Source organism: Macrobrachium nipponense, chromosome 1 (genome assembly GCF_015104395.2).
Source record: "Macrobrachium nipponense isolate FS-2020 chromosome 1, ASM1510439v2, whole genome shotgun sequence".
Taxonomy (NCBI): Eukaryota; Metazoa; Arthropoda; class Malacostraca; order Decapoda; family Palaemonidae; genus Macrobrachium; species Macrobrachium nipponense.
Genome location: NC_087200.1, coordinates 119,877,353 through 119,894,294, shown reverse-complemented (window position 1 = coordinate 119,894,294; position 16,942 = coordinate 119,877,353). Strand labels below are relative to the sequence as shown.

The 16,942-nt window shown below is 41.9% G+C and overlaps 1 protein-coding gene across 2 annotated transcripts in view; it reads right to left on the bottom strand.

The window, feature by feature from the left end:
- Positions 1–8,907: 8,907 nt before the first annotated feature.
- Positions 8,908–16,942, bottom strand: part of LOC135219586 (MAP kinase-interacting serine/threonine-protein kinase 1-like) — a 19,224-nt gene continuing 11,189 nt past the window's right edge. The window contains exons 1-5 of one of the 2 annotated variants that reach the window (XM_064256474.1): positions 15,132–15,462; positions 13,416–13,541; positions 13,126–13,223; positions 12,156–12,976; positions 8,908–12,010 (exon numbers count right to left, since the gene is read on the bottom strand). In XM_064256474.1, coding sequence (XP_064112544.1) covers positions 11,788–12,010; positions 12,156–12,976; positions 13,126–13,223; positions 13,416–13,541; positions 15,132–15,141 — 1,278 coding nt within the window. In that variant the 5' untranslated portion in view covers positions 15,142–15,462 and the 3' untranslated portion in view covers positions 8,908–11,787. Of the gene's footprint in view, positions 12,011–12,155; positions 12,977–13,125; positions 13,224–13,415; positions 13,542–15,131; positions 15,463–16,942 lie in introns of those variants that run through there. The other variant, XM_064256473.1, reaches the window with a different exon arrangement.

Below are 16,942 nucleotides of genomic sequence, written 5' to 3'. Positions count from 1 at the left end.
ATATACCTTTATTTGCTAAGGAGAAAACACTGGCAAGGAAATAGTATACTGCTACATTTAAGCTGCAGTGCAAATGACTATAAATTATCTTGCATCAGCTAAATGGATGCAACTCTACCGGAAATAATTACGGAGAAAAAGTATTTGTATAAAAAACACTGGCCATAAAAAATGCTTTTACTGTTTTTTCACCTTGATAAAAGATAAATACATAAATCTCGTATTATTATGAAATAAGATGAAAATAATGAATAGAATTGCTCCCGACACCATCTATGAAAGAAAAAAGTACAAGTTCACAACAAGGTGTATGTAAGTCATATTTCAACTTAAAAACACTTCATATAAAGAAAAATGACCTTTTCACGCAAGAATAGAGTTATGTTTATATTTAATGAGGTGGTCTCGGTACTTTGCCAAAGCCACCGATAACCAGACAACGGTGCTGTAAACCTTAAGGAGGGTAAAACCCAGTTATGAACATATACGTAGAACAAATGTTGTAAAACTAAAATGCTGGTAACTGATACCAACAGTAACCAGGGCCTGCCTGTATGAGAAAACACAGCAACACACTTATATCATGAAAACAAACTATAATCAGTTGAACTGTAGGCACTGAGGCGAGAGCAGTATGGGTCTCTCTCTACAGCCCAAGGCTAAGCGAATGCATATTGAGTGGGTGGGTCGGACTCCCACTCATAGTTGATAGTTAGCTACAAACTTTACCCCCTTGTTTAAAGTTAAATGGCCCTCCAGCTATATTGAAGCATATTCCTATTGTCTAGACCGATGGTTTGTATATTGTGTGGGAACAAACAATAATCACCTTGATCTCCAGCAAATACTGAAATACTTATACTTACAAGTAATTTTTCAGTTCTATAATGCATGTACACAGTCTCAAGGGTAGTAAAGTTAGAGTTATGGATTTGTAATGGAGTTTCTGTAAAAAAAAAAAAAAAAAAAAAAAAAAAAAAAAAAAAAAAAAAAAAAAAAAAAAAAAAAAAAAAAAAAAAAAAAAAAAAAAAAAAAAAATCCTTCAATATTTCTGCTGGCCAGTTATCTACAGCTGGCCCTCAATCATACAAACTAAAATACATCTAACATACAATCCTGCTTTACTTACCTACATAAAAATATTGCTTGCCAAACTTTTCAAGAAACTTATAAAGTGTAACATGTGGGGGCCTTTTGATCATCAAGACTCATTTTAGAGAAATTCCACAAACCCTACTCTCCCGAAGAATTACTATTTGATGGTCTAATGTTGGCAATTCCTCAAAAAATTGTATACTATACTTTCTCAGGTAGTCATTCTCATACAGAAACCATACCTGTAAAGAAAACTTTCATAGAGTAAAAAAATTAAGCAAAATATTTAATGAATGAAAATACATACATACTCCAATTTAGCACTATTGACAATGCAATATAGGCATCTACCTCCCCTCTACCTGTGACAATTAAACAAGCCAAGGTTAACATGTATGTACCAATTAGTGAACAGTAGCATAACTAGTTGCAATTCATCGCACTGCACGAGACAGGCTATAGTAATCCTTGCTACATGTTCATAGTACTGCAAGAGACAGGCTCAACTTTTTCAGTAGTAGTTTGTCTGCTAGAATCGAAAGAATCCACATGTAGGATAAATTTTTTTTTTTAACTTGTGGGAAAACCAATAAAATATACAGCTCACAAAGACCACAAATAAAAGTCTTTACTAAATTATAAAAATACCACACTGAAAGCCATCTCTATAGCACAAAATTGATTATCTAAATATGATATTGTTAAGATACAATAAAGTTTGTTCATACTTACCTGGCAGATATATATATAGCTGTATTCTCTGAAGTCCGACAGAATTTCTAAAACTTACGACACACGTAGTGGGAGTTAGGGTGGTTAGTACCCATTCCCGCCGCTGGGAGGCGGGTATCAGGAACCATTCCCATTTTCTATCAGATTTCTATCTCCACTGTCTCCTGAGGGGAGGTGGGTGGGTACTAAAAATATATATATCTGCCAGGTAAGTATGAACAAACTTTATTGTATCTTAACAATATCATTTTGTTCATGAAACTTACCTGTCAGATATATATATAGCTGAATCCCACCTTTGGCGGTGGGAGAGACAGAAATAGGATTTTAGGAAACATATAAATGTATATGATTGACATCTTGGTTCCTTACCTGTTAGCATAGCTGACTTCGTGATTACTGTCACCCAAGCCTGCTTCTGCTTCACTAGAGTTACCAACAAGGTAGTGACCTGTGTAGTTGGTGCGCTCTAGATGATCTGTCAACGGGGACGGGACCACAATGTGACTAGACCATGACCATACTTCTGAGGGCAACGAGGCAAAAACCACCACCTAAGTTAGCCTAACAAACTCCCATATACCAAAGGCTAAAGGAAGGGACGACTGTACTCGGCAGCCGACCCTACAACCATAAACATACAAATATTAAAAAACTCACCTAACCCTTTTCTATGGGAAATGGATGAGTGCTACCTCCTGCCCCCAAAATAGTGTCTGCGGCGACGTATGGTCGAGAGAGTAACAGCTTTCATAGGTCGTTCTCAACCTCCCGTAAGGTAGTGCGAGGCGAACACTGAGTTACTCCTCCAAAAAGTAGCACTTAAAATGTCTTTAAGTAGCCATGTTTTTCTGAAAGGCTATTGAGGTCGAAATAGCCCTTACTTCGTGCGCATTAACTTTTAGTATCTCAAGTCGCTGTCTTTGCAAGAAGCGTGCGCCTCTTTAATGGTGTTCCTTAAAAAGAATGCCAGTGCATTCTTGGACATGGGCATGTTTGGTCTCTTGACCGAACACCATAAGTTCTCCGCAGAACCTCGGCAATCCTTCGTTTCTACGAATATACTCTCTAAGAGCCCTAACAGGACACAGGACTCTTTCTGGCTCTTGACCAATGATCTCTGCCATACCCTTGATCTCGAATGTTCTAGGCCACGGATTGGAAGGGTTTTCGTTTTTGGCCAGAACGACATAGTACTCAAAGAGCAGACTGCATTATGCCCTTTGAAACCGACGTGTTTGGCTGATAGCCTGTATTTTCGCTAACTCTCTTCGCCGTCGCCTAGAGCAGTTAGGAATACAATTTTCTTCGTCAAATCTCGTAGAGACGAAGAGGAAAGAGGTTCAAAGCGATTTGACATTAAATATTTGAGGAACACATCCAGGTTCCACGAAGGTAGCTTCGGTAGTGGTACCTTGGTCGTCTCGAAAGATCTCAATAGATCATGGAGATCCTGTTGTTAGCGAGGTCAAGACCTCTATGGCGAAAAACTACAGATAGGACGCTTCTGTAGCCTTTAATAGTTGACACTGCAACTTCAGATCTTGTTTCAGATAAAGCAAGAAGTCGGCGATCTGGCTCACAGAGGTAGTGGTAGAGGAAACTCCTTTTCTCTTACACCAACTTCTAAAGGCTGCCCACTTCGATTGGTAAACCGCGATTTGATGATGGTCTCCTCGCAGGTGGTGGCGATAGCTTTAGCCACTGATTGCGAAAAAACTTCTCGCTCGGCCAACTTTTGGATAGTCTGAACGCAGTCAGACTCAGAGCGGAGAGGTTTTTGTGGTACCTCTCGAAGTGGGGCTGTTTGAGTAGATCTCTCCTTAACGGAAGAGATCTTGGATAATCCACTAGGTAGAACATCACCTCTGTGAACCAGATCGCTGTGGGCCAAAAGGGGGCGATTAAAGTCAACCTCGTCCCCTCCGATGCTGCAAATTTTCTCATCACCTCCCCCAGGATCTTGAAGGGGGGAAAGCGTAGAGATCCAGGCCGTCCAATCCCATAGAAGGGCGTCTATTGCTACTGCTCCCGGATCGAGAACCGGGGAGCAATACAGAGGAAGTCTCGCCGTCCTTGATGTTGCAAAGATGTCCACCAAGGGGCATCCCCAAAGACCCCACAGTTCCTGGCATACTTCTTGATTGAGAGTCCACTCTGTCGGCAATAACTGTCCTTGTCGACTGAGGAGATCTGCCCGGACGTTCTCGACTCCGGCAATGAATCTTGTCAATATTGTGACTTCTCTCTCCTTTGCCCAAAGTAGGATCTCTTTCGCTAGAGAAAACAGGGAGCGAGAGTGTGTTCCTCCTTGTTTCTTCAAGTATGCCAGGGCTGTGGTGTTTGTCCGAGTTGACTTGAACTACACGAGGGAGACTTTGTTGTGGAAGAACTGGAGCGCTAATTGAACCGCTGCCAGCTCTTTGAAGTTGATATGCCAGGCTTACCTGTTCCCTCTCCAGGTACCTGACACTTCCTCCCCCCTAGAGTTGCTCCCCACCCCGTGGATGACGCGTCGGAGAACAACACTAGGTCGGGGGGTTCTGAAGCTTGATATTGCCCTCTGACAGCTTCCACGGATCGAGCCACCATCTTAGATGGTTCTTCACCTCTTCCGAGATGCTTAACTTCATGTCGAAGTTGTCCTTTTCTGTCCAGCTGTCCGACAGAAGAAACTGAAGAGGTCGGAGGTGTAGCCTCCCCAGGGAAACCAAACTTCTCCAGCCGAGGAATGGTCCCCCAGCAGACTCATCCATTCCCTCACCGAGCATGAATCCTTCCCTAGAAAGGCCGACACTTTTTCTATGCCTTGTTGCTGACGTTCCTGGGACGGAAAGCCCGAAAAGCCACTGAATCCATCTGAATCCCCAGATACACGATGGACTGTGTTGGGGTCAGATGTGACTTTTCGAAGTTCACCAGAAGTCCCAGGGACGCAGCTAAAGACAGAGTCGTTTGCAAGTCCTTCAGGCACCGGGTCTGCGAGGAAGGCTCGTATGAGCAGTCGTCCAGATAGAGCGAGATTCTGATGTTGGAAAGATGGAGCCACCTCGCCACGTTCTTCATTAAGATGGTGAAGATAAAAGGGGCCGTACTCAGTCCGAAACAAAGAGCCCTGAATTGAAAGACCTTCCCTTTCAATACGAACCGAAGGTACTTCATCGATTGGGGATGTATCGGGACGTGAAAAGTAGGCGTCCTGGCGGAGGTCGAGTGATACCATCCGAATCTCCGGGTCTTAAGGCCCCCAGAACTGACTGAGGTGTCTCCATCTTGAAACCTCTGCTTCTCTATAAAGAGGTTTAGACGACTTACATGCCAAGACGGGCCGCCACCCTCCCGATTGTTTCGGTACAAGAAACAATCTGTTGTAAAATCCTGGCGTTGCCAGGTCTAAAACCTGTTCCACTGCTCGTTTCTCGAGCATCTGCTCGAGCAGGTCGAAAAGTATCTTTCGCTTTGCCAGAGGATACGATGGGGACAAGTCCCTGGGAGTGGAAGTCAACGGGGGCGGCTTTATGAAAGGGATCTTGTAACCCTTCTCTATGACGTCGAGAGACCAGGTGTCTGCCTCTCTTACTCTCCAGGCTTCTGCAAACAACTGCAGCCTGGCTCCTACCGGTGACTGAAGGCACGTCTCTCACTTCTTGCCCCTAGACTTGGGAAGGGGCTCTAACCTCATAGGAAGGCTTCTTCCTCGAGGAGACGATCTAGCGGAAGTCCCTCCATGAAAGTGCTTCTGCTTTCTAAACGGTTGGGTTCCTGACGACGTTGAAGGGCCAGCCGGACGTCTCGAAGACTGAGCCAACAGGTCTTGTGTGGCTTTCTCTTGCAGACTAACTGCCAGATCCTTCACCATAGCTTGGGGGAAGAGATGACTCGAGAAGGGGAGCATACAAAAAGTTCTGTCCTCGTGTGGCGGGGAGAGACAGACTTAGCCGCGAAGTTGCAAATAAAGCGACCTTTTCTTAAGAACCCCTGCTGAAAAATGAGAGGCTAACTCCTCTGAGCCATCCCTGACGGCCCTTGTCCATTGCATGACAATACACTGGACAGCTCCCCCAAGCTGATCGAGTCTGGCTTACGAGATTGGTTGTCTAAGGCTCCAAGACACCAGTCTAAAAAGTTGAATACCTCTAAGGACCTAAACAGTCCCTTCAAAAGATGGTCCAGTTCGGAAGTCGTCCAAGATACTTTAGCTGAGGCTAAAAGGGCCCTCCTTGAGGCATCAACCACGCTGGCGAAATCACCTTGAGCAGACGTAGGAACCTTCAATCCTAATTCCTCGCCTGTTCTCATACCACATCCCTGCCTTACCGCTAAGTCTAGACGGAGGCAGGGCGAAAGTAGTCCTTCCTTTTGCTTTCCTAGACTCCATCCAGGCGTTAACCTTCCGGAAAGCTCTTCTAGTAGATAACGACGTCTTCATCTTCACGAAACCTGGAGACTTGCTTGTCTTCGACGACGAAAACTGAGAAGGAGGAGAAGGAGGAGCAGCAGGCTGAAAAGTATCGCCAAACGAATCACGAAGTAGTCGCGCCAAAACTTGATAATCTGACGAAGCAGACGTAGCAGGTTGTTCTTCATCAACATCCTCCGAAGAACCGCTAAGTTCTCCTTCTTCCCTACCCGAGTGCAAGTCCGAAGGAAGAGGCAGAAGTCCTTTAGCTCCAAGTCTCCTATCCGAACGATGAAGAGAAGACGAGGGTAACGGATCCTTAACAGTAACAGGATCAGGAATCACCTTTAGAGGCGAACGTGCCAAAGTCTCGGGAACAACATCCGAGTGACAGCGAACTTCCACATTCGCGTCCACAGAGGTCTTACTAGAACGTCTACGAGCGTCCAACGTAGCGTTCTCTCGAGCGTCCAAATCAGCGTCCGACCGAGCGTCCATCAAAGAGACTCTTCTAACGTCCCGCGAAGCGTCCTTACGAACGTCCTGCGAAGAAACTTGATCAACTGCCCGACTAGCGTATCGTTGAGCGTCAACACTGTCATGTCGAAGAGGGGCCGAACGCAAAGAAGTCCGTCCGACAGCTACAAAATCGTCGTCAGCAGAAGCGTCGAAGTCGGAACGCCGAGCGTCCTCTCTACGGGAAGAGAGAGGAGCATGCAGAGAACTCTCTCTAAACTGGCATCTAACGTCACCTCTAGACGAACCCTGGGGAGCAAAACGACGTCTAGAGGGCGAAAAATCAGAAGACGGGGACGAAAAAGGAGCCGTTGGAGAAGACTGCTTAGTTCTCTTGATAGGCAGTCTATCGTCTTTCCTTCGACGAGGTACCGTCTCCTTCTGCTTCAGTAAAGCGTCCAGTTGCCGCTGCATCGCAATGATGATCTCCGTCTGAGATGTCTCCTTACGCGGAGACGAGCTGCGCTTGTGAGAAGGAGAGGGGCGAGGGGACGCATTCTTCCTTCTCCAGGAACAGCCTTGGGCTCTAGAGCGACTGGGGCGCTCGCGGGCGTCATCGTTCGGATGACGTCCTAGACTTCTTCTGGGGCGGAAAAGCTACGCTTTCCGGAGAAGAATGCCACTCAGACAAAGCATGACGTGAAGCGTCAAGCTCTTGAAGAGTCCTCTTCAAAGGTCGCGAATCCGAACGAGATTCCCACCCCTTGCGCGGGGAGGACGCGTCGGAAGACGAGAAACAATCCTTCAGGATACGTGCTCGAGCACGCTCCTTAGCAGCCTGGGAACGTCCACAGGAACTGCTGAAGGACGCCAGATCGGTGGGGGTTCCCCGTAACCCTCCTTCGCATGCCCTCTCCCTGAGTCCTGGGAGTCCGGCAGAGGTCCCAGCCTAGAGGCGCTATAGGGCCGATCTGACGCCCCCTCCACTTCACTAGGGGCACTATCCACTGCACTTATTTTGCCTGTTTTCAAGGGCAAGCACTTTAGATTCAAGCGTCTTCAATGAATCCAGAATAAGCGAAAGGGCATTACCCTCCGCAGACACCACTTGAGGGCCCTCCGAAGGCAACACTACGGGGTTAGGAGACACAAATCTAAAGGAGGGTTAGAAGGGGATACATTAATACCCTGTCTGCTACCCGACCTTACTCCTGGAGGAAGACCGCTCCTAATCCTATCACGTTCTAACTTCTTTACGTAGGATTCATACGTCTTCCATTGTAAATCATCCAAGCTTTCACACTCATTACAGCGCAAATCATATTTACACTCTTGCCCCCTACACCCTTTACACAATGTGTGAGGATCAACCAAGGCTTTAGGAAGCTTAACCTTGCATTCCACTTTCGAACACACCCTGGCGCTAGCCGAACTACATCCAGACATATTTAAGGAAAAAATCTAAGCCAAATTTTCAAAAAAACAGTCCAAATCACGTATGCCAAGCTATCGATCCAATCAAAAAAACCAAAAAGGGTCAAGAGGAGACTCAAAGCAATGAAATGTTTTCCCAAAAACCTCCTGAGGCGGAGGTGTGTAAAACAGATGTTTACGACACCGCGACAGAAGAAATCTGATAGAAAATGGGAATGGTTCCTGGATACCCGCCTCCAGCGGCGGGGGGAATGGGTACTAACCACTAAACTCCCCACTACGTGTGTCGTAAGTTTTAGAAATTCTGTCTGACTTCAGAGAATACAGCTATATATATATCTGACAGGTAAGTTTCATGAACAAAATGCAATGTACTACTGCCTATGTTGACCATATGTACTGCTACTCTATAGATGAGGTAGACATGGTTTGGATAAGTTTATGCATGGTTCATGTAGAAAAGCGTGGTGAAGAACGCATTTGGAAATATTTTTGTTTGCACAGTTTTGTCATTTTATTTCAGATCATTCAACCACTATAATTCCTCAGTACTTACTAGTTCTAATAAGTTACTATTAAAATTTATGGATGCAGGTCTTACTTGCCTTGCACTTTTCGTTTCCAGTTATAGTAACATGGTTTCTTTTAGTGTTGGATTGCTGTAAGTATGACATTGCTTCAGAATTCTTAATTATATATAACTGCCAAACACTGCCAGGCATCATGATTAACAAAATAACATTACTACTCATTATATAAATAATTAAGAAGGACATAGTGAAACATAAATATAAAAAGATAACTTTTATTTGCACTTCCTCCCTGGTGGCGCTCTATAATTTTACTTTTGGATGTTTCAGTGAGCTCAGGGTATACAGTACAAGAAATATCAACTTCCTCTTTTCATACAAGCATTATTTGTTTTATCTTAACACTTGTAAAATGTACCGACCTACTATGGACAGGTACAAACAAATACAAGGGGCCTCCCTTCATGATTTCATATAATTAAATATATATATTCATGTATATAAATTCATCAATATAAATTATTCCACATACAGTAAAGTGGTTAATTAGTGAATCTTACTTCAGTATTGCCAAGTGTTCTGTTAAATCAGCCAACTAGTTTTTCATGCTATTAATTGCCTCTCATGGACTTCCAGTAGTTTAAATACTTTTGAGTTGAAACTAATTGCTCAGAACACCTGGTAGACAAAATAACTATGGTTATTATATAAAAAAAAAAAAAGAAAAAAAAATTAGGGGGGCCACAAAATAGATGAACTTTCTCTCCTCTCGTACGCACTGAGGCGATACAGCAGGAAGACAAGGATGATGATGAACAACAGTATGGCTGATCCTTGAGCTATCACATGGACTATACTCCTGGTCACTACTAACAAACAACATTAAACCATAATCTTACTTAAATTGCAGAAAAAAATCTTGCTTGACCTGCAAAGAAAAGAAAGACAAAAAAAAAAAAACTTACATGATGCAAAAATATGAAACCACTAGACAATAGTCAAATCCCTTCCTCATTTCAGTAAAGGGGGAGGAAGGGGGGTTGATGGTTTATGTTGTTTGCTAATCAACCTCTTCAGATGGCTGGATGAAGTATAGCAAAGAGGATCGACTCAGCAATGACAAATAAATAAGAAAAATCTCCTCACCCTGCATGGTTGACTGAATATGAGATCATGATATGATAAGGAGCATGAGGCAAGCATGACCAGTGTTTGTGGATCAACCATACTGCTACTATGATTTAAAAAAAAATGTATGAGGAATGTCATAGGGGCAACATACAATGACAACCAATGAATAAACTGTTCCTTTCTTCTCTCCCTCACTGTCATTTCCTATGGTCACTGCACCTACATCACTGGGTCAAGAGGCAACCAATAGCAGTTTTCAAAACACTACTAAAGGATTACCAATTATTGTATTCGATATATATACATTTTTTTTTTTACACAATCGGCCTATCCATGGAATGACAGGGAGAGGATGACATATGGTGTGTCCTTATGTACCGCCCCAACCAAAAGCTTCTGCAGTACTTTACATCTTAGTTTCTACCTTTGTGAATGAATGGTACGATCACATACCTTCAGGTAACAAGGTAGAAACTAACATGACTGACAGATTTATGAAAAACAAACCAGAGCCAATTCTTTGCTCTGTAGAAACAAATGAGTTTTTGGCAAAATTTAAGAAGTAATCAACTCTTACTTTATAGCCTATCCAATGTATAAAAAGATAGAAAACAGTAACAAAACGTAACTCTACAGGACGGGGAAGTGTGGATCGTTTAGGACGTGGGCAGCATGTGCACAAGCCATGGCACTCCAGGTACACACATCATTTATTTCATATTTAACTTTTAAATGGTGGCAGCCTTTAGTTGGGATTTCTTGCCTAATAAAAAAAAAAAAAAAAAAATTAGAGAGATTGAGAGAGAGAGAGAGAGAGAGAGAGAGAGAGAGAGAGAGAGAGAGAGAGAGAGAGAGAGAGAGAGATTCTCCCTCCATTACATAAGGTGTAAATAGTAAACTTGCAAAAAAATAAAAAATAAAAAAAAAATAAAAATAAAAAACAACACAACTAGTCCTATCATCTAACTGAATTTAAAGAGCCCAAGTGACCTGTAGTGCTTCCATCAAACTGTTATCAAATGGGTACTCTAGGCAATGTGAATCAAGACCTTGTGCATTTTAAAAAGAGACTAGAATTTTGAAATGTTTTATGCATCCATAAATTCAAGTTTTGTTTTCTTTAACACTACATGTAGGCTGGACTGTCCTGAAATGACCCTCTAGTTTGAACTTTTGGACCTGATTTTATTGACCTGAAACCAATGCTCTTTTTAGTATTTTTCTATTACCTAAGCAATTTGGGACTTAAATGTTGTCATATCTGACATCAAAGCATAGGCACTTACTGGGATTACAACTATCAACTTAAGTTACTAAGCACCACACACAAAGAGAAACATTGTTATTCCAAGCAATATTACGACTGGGGGTCCTCTCAACCTTACACACTAATAAGAGTATCACAGTGCCCGCTCCTAACGATCCACACAGGCCGTCCACGAGGGAGAGATATTCACACACCATCGCAATACTCGTTAACCTTATTTTACAGTGGCATTCAGGACAGATTCAAAGAGGATTTTTTTATAATCTTTGTACTTAATTTGTTGGTTATAGCCCACTTTCAATAATTGGCACTAAAAAAAATTAATTATGAATCCAAGTCAAAAGATGGTTATACCCTGGACTCAATAAAGCTTATATGAAAATATATCTCAAATTTTGTGCCTACACATATATATATCTATATAACAAAAACTGAATAAACAAATACTTTTATATATAGTTTTAAATATTTGATCATCAATGAGCTGGCTAAACCTCCATTACACATTATTATTGTAATACTATAGGAAAAAATATTAAAGGTGGCTTAACACGATACCCTATAGCTCACCTTGCTGCTCTGATTCCTATTACATTCAGGATTCTTAGCAACAATACTTTGCCAACAGAGTTCAAGCCTAAACAAACATAGAAAAAAAAAATTAAAGAAAAAACAATGGTTCTACACTGCTAATGGTGACAACAGTGTAGCACCTGACCCTGAGTTACTGGCAAGGAGGCCAGTTAGCCGGTGGCAGTGAGGAGGTGCTCAGTATTGAGGCTGATAGAACGAAGTCGCCTCTGGGCAAGACGCGACTCTGAAGGGGGTGACAGGCCGAATGGAGGATCAACTCCATGCATGTTCTCGCAATCTTCATCCTGATTCATGCTGAAATGCTGCAACAGGACGCGATTGAGTGCCATGCACGACTCGGCAAATAGCGAAAGTTGTTGTGCACTGTGGTTCCTGAAAGAAATATTGTAATTAGCTTGGCAATTAAATACAACTAATAACTAACATTCAACTAATAACCAAAATGTTAACAGTGCATATAGTATATTAGACAGTATAGATTACATCTAGATGCTCATGAGCGGGCGGGCATACTTACTTTCTGATGACATTGGGCGTTTCCAAGCAGGTCGTAGGCCCACCATTCTTAACCCAAGGATGGGCAAGGACCATCTCAGCAGACAATCTTTGAGATGCATCCTTCACGAGTAGCTTTCGAATCAGATCCTTGGCTTCCTCGCTAATGTACGACCACTCTGGCTTGGGGAACTCATAGCTGCCATCCTGAATGTTATTGAAAAGAAGATCCTGGCACTGAGGACAGGCCTCCCCTCGCTCCCATCCACAATCTTCACCACAGTTGCCGCAGAAAGGTGGGTAACCACACAAAAGAATGTATGTTACCACACCCAAGGACCAAAGATCACACCTCTTGTCATATGGCCCAGCATCATCACTTATGAATCCCTCCACCACTTCTGGTGCCATAAACTCTGCAGAGCCTACTGGCGTTAATAACTGGGGGGTCATCACCGGTGAACTTAAATTAGAGTTGAACTTTATTCCAGAACCCAGATCAAAGTCACAAATTTTCACTGGGCACAATTGGTCCGGATATACACACAAGATATTCTCAGGTTTGAGATCTCTGTGTGCAATACCCTTACTGTGTAAGAAAGCTAGTGCAGAGGCAAGGTCTCGGATGACCATGGATGCCTCTGCTTCAGTAAAGTGAGTCCTTCGCTGAATGTGAGATAGCAAAGGCCCTCCATAGATTTTCTCAAAGACCAGGTAGAACTTATCATCCTCTTCAAAGAATTCCACCAACTGGATGATGTTCTTGTGTCCCTGGCAGTGATGGAACATCTCAACTTCCTTAAACACTCTCGTTCGGCTATGTGATGGTACCTTTTCAATGATCTGAAATTGGAACAAAACACACTTGCTAAGTATAGGATATAAAATAAACTATCAAATAAAAGCATCAAGCTACACTATGTACAAAACATGACTCTGCAAGCCCTAATGTGTGATGATCTATAAAATAAAAGTTTCCTCTTTACACTTACCTTTACAGCATACTCTATGTCTGTATAGATGTTGACACATGTCTGCACTGACGCATATGCACCCTGCCCCAACACCTCGCCGGTAAGTTTGTACAGATCTGAAAAAAAAAAATAGTTATTTATGAAATACGTACTATCAGGTAATTAAATTTCCCAAGATGTAGGCCCAAGATTAACAGTTAAATGAAATATTGGGAAGACTTCAGTCACCTATTGAAAATTCTCTAGTTTACCAAATTTAAATTTCAATGACCATTACTATTAACTGTACAAATTACTAGCACACTTACCACTGAAAACACTGGCAACAAGAGTGGAACCAGAACGCTTCTTCTTGCGTCTCTTTCTCCTCTCCTTCGCCTCCTCGCGCACCTGCTCTAGGTTGGTGGTGTCTCTTAGTACACTTGTAACGTCTCCTGTAATGAGCGAAATTCAAAGAATGATTAACAATGGCTAACATACTCGATATCAACAAACATTTCTAAACCTGAATCAATGAACATAAAAACATTTTGGGTTTATTTGTGTTTGAATTTTTTTTTTCCCACAAGCAATGTTGAACTGCTGTTCTTTCAAGAAACCCAGAGATATAATTTTTTAATAGATTCTTCTTGAAAACATTTTAACTCACCAACCACTTTCCTTATGTGTCATGAACCTAGACATAGTATATATACTACACACACACATGCATGATGCATAAATAATAAGAGTATAAACCTGATAGATAAATCATAAGAGAATAAACCTGAGAATCATATTTTTTTTAATACTTATTGTTAACTATGGCAAAGAAGGTTACCAATCTACAATATAAACACCTTGCATTCTTCAACTGTTACTAATTAGTAACTCAGTTAATTTGAAAGGAGAAAATTGCTTGACTGCGCGTAATTGTAAGTGATAATCCCATAGACTTCTCTACATCCTATTTCTCTTGGTCCTGGTACCTGTGCTCTTTCGTTAGGATCCAATAAGAAATTAATACTGGCCAATTTGTGACCTGGCTTACTGGCATACTATTTTGTGAACGGTACCATCGTAACCTTTAAAGCAGGTTTATTGCATTAACATATTCATTGAGGAACTATTTCCTAACTTTTAATTGTTGTTCTTTCCTATGTAATACACACACTTCCTAAGTTACCGAAAGGCAATGATATAGGACGGGATGACTCTCTGAAACTTCATCGTATCTACTGGTGATTCATTTGCCTAATTACTTGATTGCAGCTTTTGAAACCATGCCGCCGATGGCCTGGAATAAATTTAGCAACACGCATATATTTTGACTGGTTCTAGTCTCCTTCACCTTCCGTTAAACAGAAAGCCCTTAGTGAAACGTTAGCCTTCAATTAATTAAGTTCTGTTCAATGCAGCAGACATGGGAGTCAACGAACACTACTAAGAAAGACAACACAAATTTAAAGATCTGCTGATGAACAAAATATACATACTAGCCTTGGCTTAGGTACGTGGGTCTAGTATTTAAAATCCGTAAAGGCAACGCTAGAAGTAATTTTGCGCACTATAACAGCTGTCCTCATTTGCATGCAGAGAAATATAACTTCACTAGCGCCAAATGACTAGCAAACCCTTTCTTATACATTAAAAATCACTACTCTACGGTACTAGTAACCTTTACATAACACAAGAAGGGCATCGCACACTAGACTAAGCATCTTTAGTTTTTATACTAACTGACGTAGGCAGACTAAAACCAATACACAAAAAAAATAAATAAAAAAAAAAAAAAAAAGGTATTGCAGCCTTAAAATTAAATAATTTTTTGAATAGCTATCAACTCCTTCAACGCCTCAAACTACAAAATAACTAGAATAAATAACTAAGGCCCGACAGAGATATGAGCGAGAGCGAAATGTATTGAATTTCTCCTCCCATACGGAAGATCGACCAGGCGAGCTTTCATACGGTGACACACAGCTATCATGGGTTACGAGCAACTTTCACAATTCAAATACAAAACCATTAAAATAGCAACGTACCTTGCACCATCTTGACGGTTTGTAGGTATCAATGAGCGAAGATTTATATATATATCACAATTAGCGGGAAGTAGAAGAAAAATCACAGATTCTTGATTAGCACTTTGCGATGCTTTGACTAGACCCTATTCAAACCGCCTTGGGCCTTTATTTGCACTACCACGACGTTGACACTTGCTGGCGTCGCACTTTTTCTGGGATGTAGTACCAGCCGTGTGTTTACCAGCTTGGGGAAGCTAGAAGGTAGGAAAAAAAGATCCCGTTGGTGCGCGTACAATCCTATCTATCCATTGCTCTCTGTCTCTAGTGGCGAACTGCGCCTTGGCTCCGGCGTCTCCTGTTAATATGGCCCAGCACCCCCACCCCGCTCGAGTTGCCAGACCCTTCCATGTGCCAACAAACCACCGCCTTTTTGCCATTTTACCTTTAATTTAACCGAGGATGGCGTATTGCAGGCATCAATGTCAAATTACACTACGAATGCTCGATCGGAAACTATAATACACAAACAGCAAAACCTCAATTTAAAGAAAAAAAATTTCTCCGCTGAAGTCGCCAGTCAATCGGCGGTGACGCTAACTTTAAACACTGTTCAATGCTGCAACATTACATCAGCAAAGCCCTGGCCTCTGGGACAATCTGGAGGGATTCTTGCTGCTTTTGCAGAATAAGGCATTGTAATTTCAAGAAGACAAGTCATTGACTACGTAAAATAAAGTTGTGTCACCCATGTATGTCAAATACATTATTTTTCCCATGTCTAGTATTAATCTACTCCTAAAAACACCCGGAAGGATGCCATTGCCCTAATTGTTTGCAGCCTGTTAAAATATGGCTACCGTCGTTAGTTTTCAAAGTAACCTATGGCAAATGTATCAAACTTGCATAAGTAACCCAAATGGGTTATAGCGAATATTAAAAACACCAAATTTCTCCAACCAAGGTAGCCCAACTCCACGCTGGCAGTGTTGTGGCGTGATCAGGTTGGCCAACGTTACTTCAATCATCACGTAGTATTGTTTTTGTGTGAATTAAATCCACACACAAATCCAGAAGATTGTAAAATATATAAGTAATAAAATGCTAGTGCGTAAATAACATAATACTCCCCCCTAAAGTAACAAAAACATAATTCAAAATAGGAATTAGGTTGGTAATTCGTAGTTGCGTAGAAAACTCTGGATGGCAAAGTGTGTGTAGTTTATCTTCCCTAATATTGCATCAGCTCGGTTAATTAATGGCAAAAAACTAGCATTCGAAAGCTAAGGGAACGACATTACAAACTACAAACGTCCCATAATTTTCATTTATCACTATCCCAAACATTTTAAAGGTAATTGTGATTATAGTGAAACAAAACAAGACGAATGTTTGTGAACAGCAAACGTAACATTTAGAAACGACTGTATCCTCCCCTCCAGCGGCCCCTTACGTTTTGGTGCACCATTTACCCCCATCACCACCCCCCTCATCCCCTCGATTCCTCACCGCAATCTCCAGCAGCGACAACAACATGAAGTCAGCTTAGCCAGATATTACAATCAAAAGCAAACTATACTTATTTATCTCACATTTATGTCTGCTGCGCAGTGATCTACTGTTGCATATGAAATAAATTTAAATTCACGCCAAATTCGTCGAGAGCCCTCCCTAGAAACCCATCGACAAAGCTTTCGCTCTCTCGAAATGGGAAACAACGACATCAACTACTACTGGGCTTAAAGGAGGCTCAGTCGGGTCCGGTACCAACCAGTTGGTTACACTATTGGCTTTTATTTGTAGCTTCTTTTATTTCATGTTCCTTGGACTTA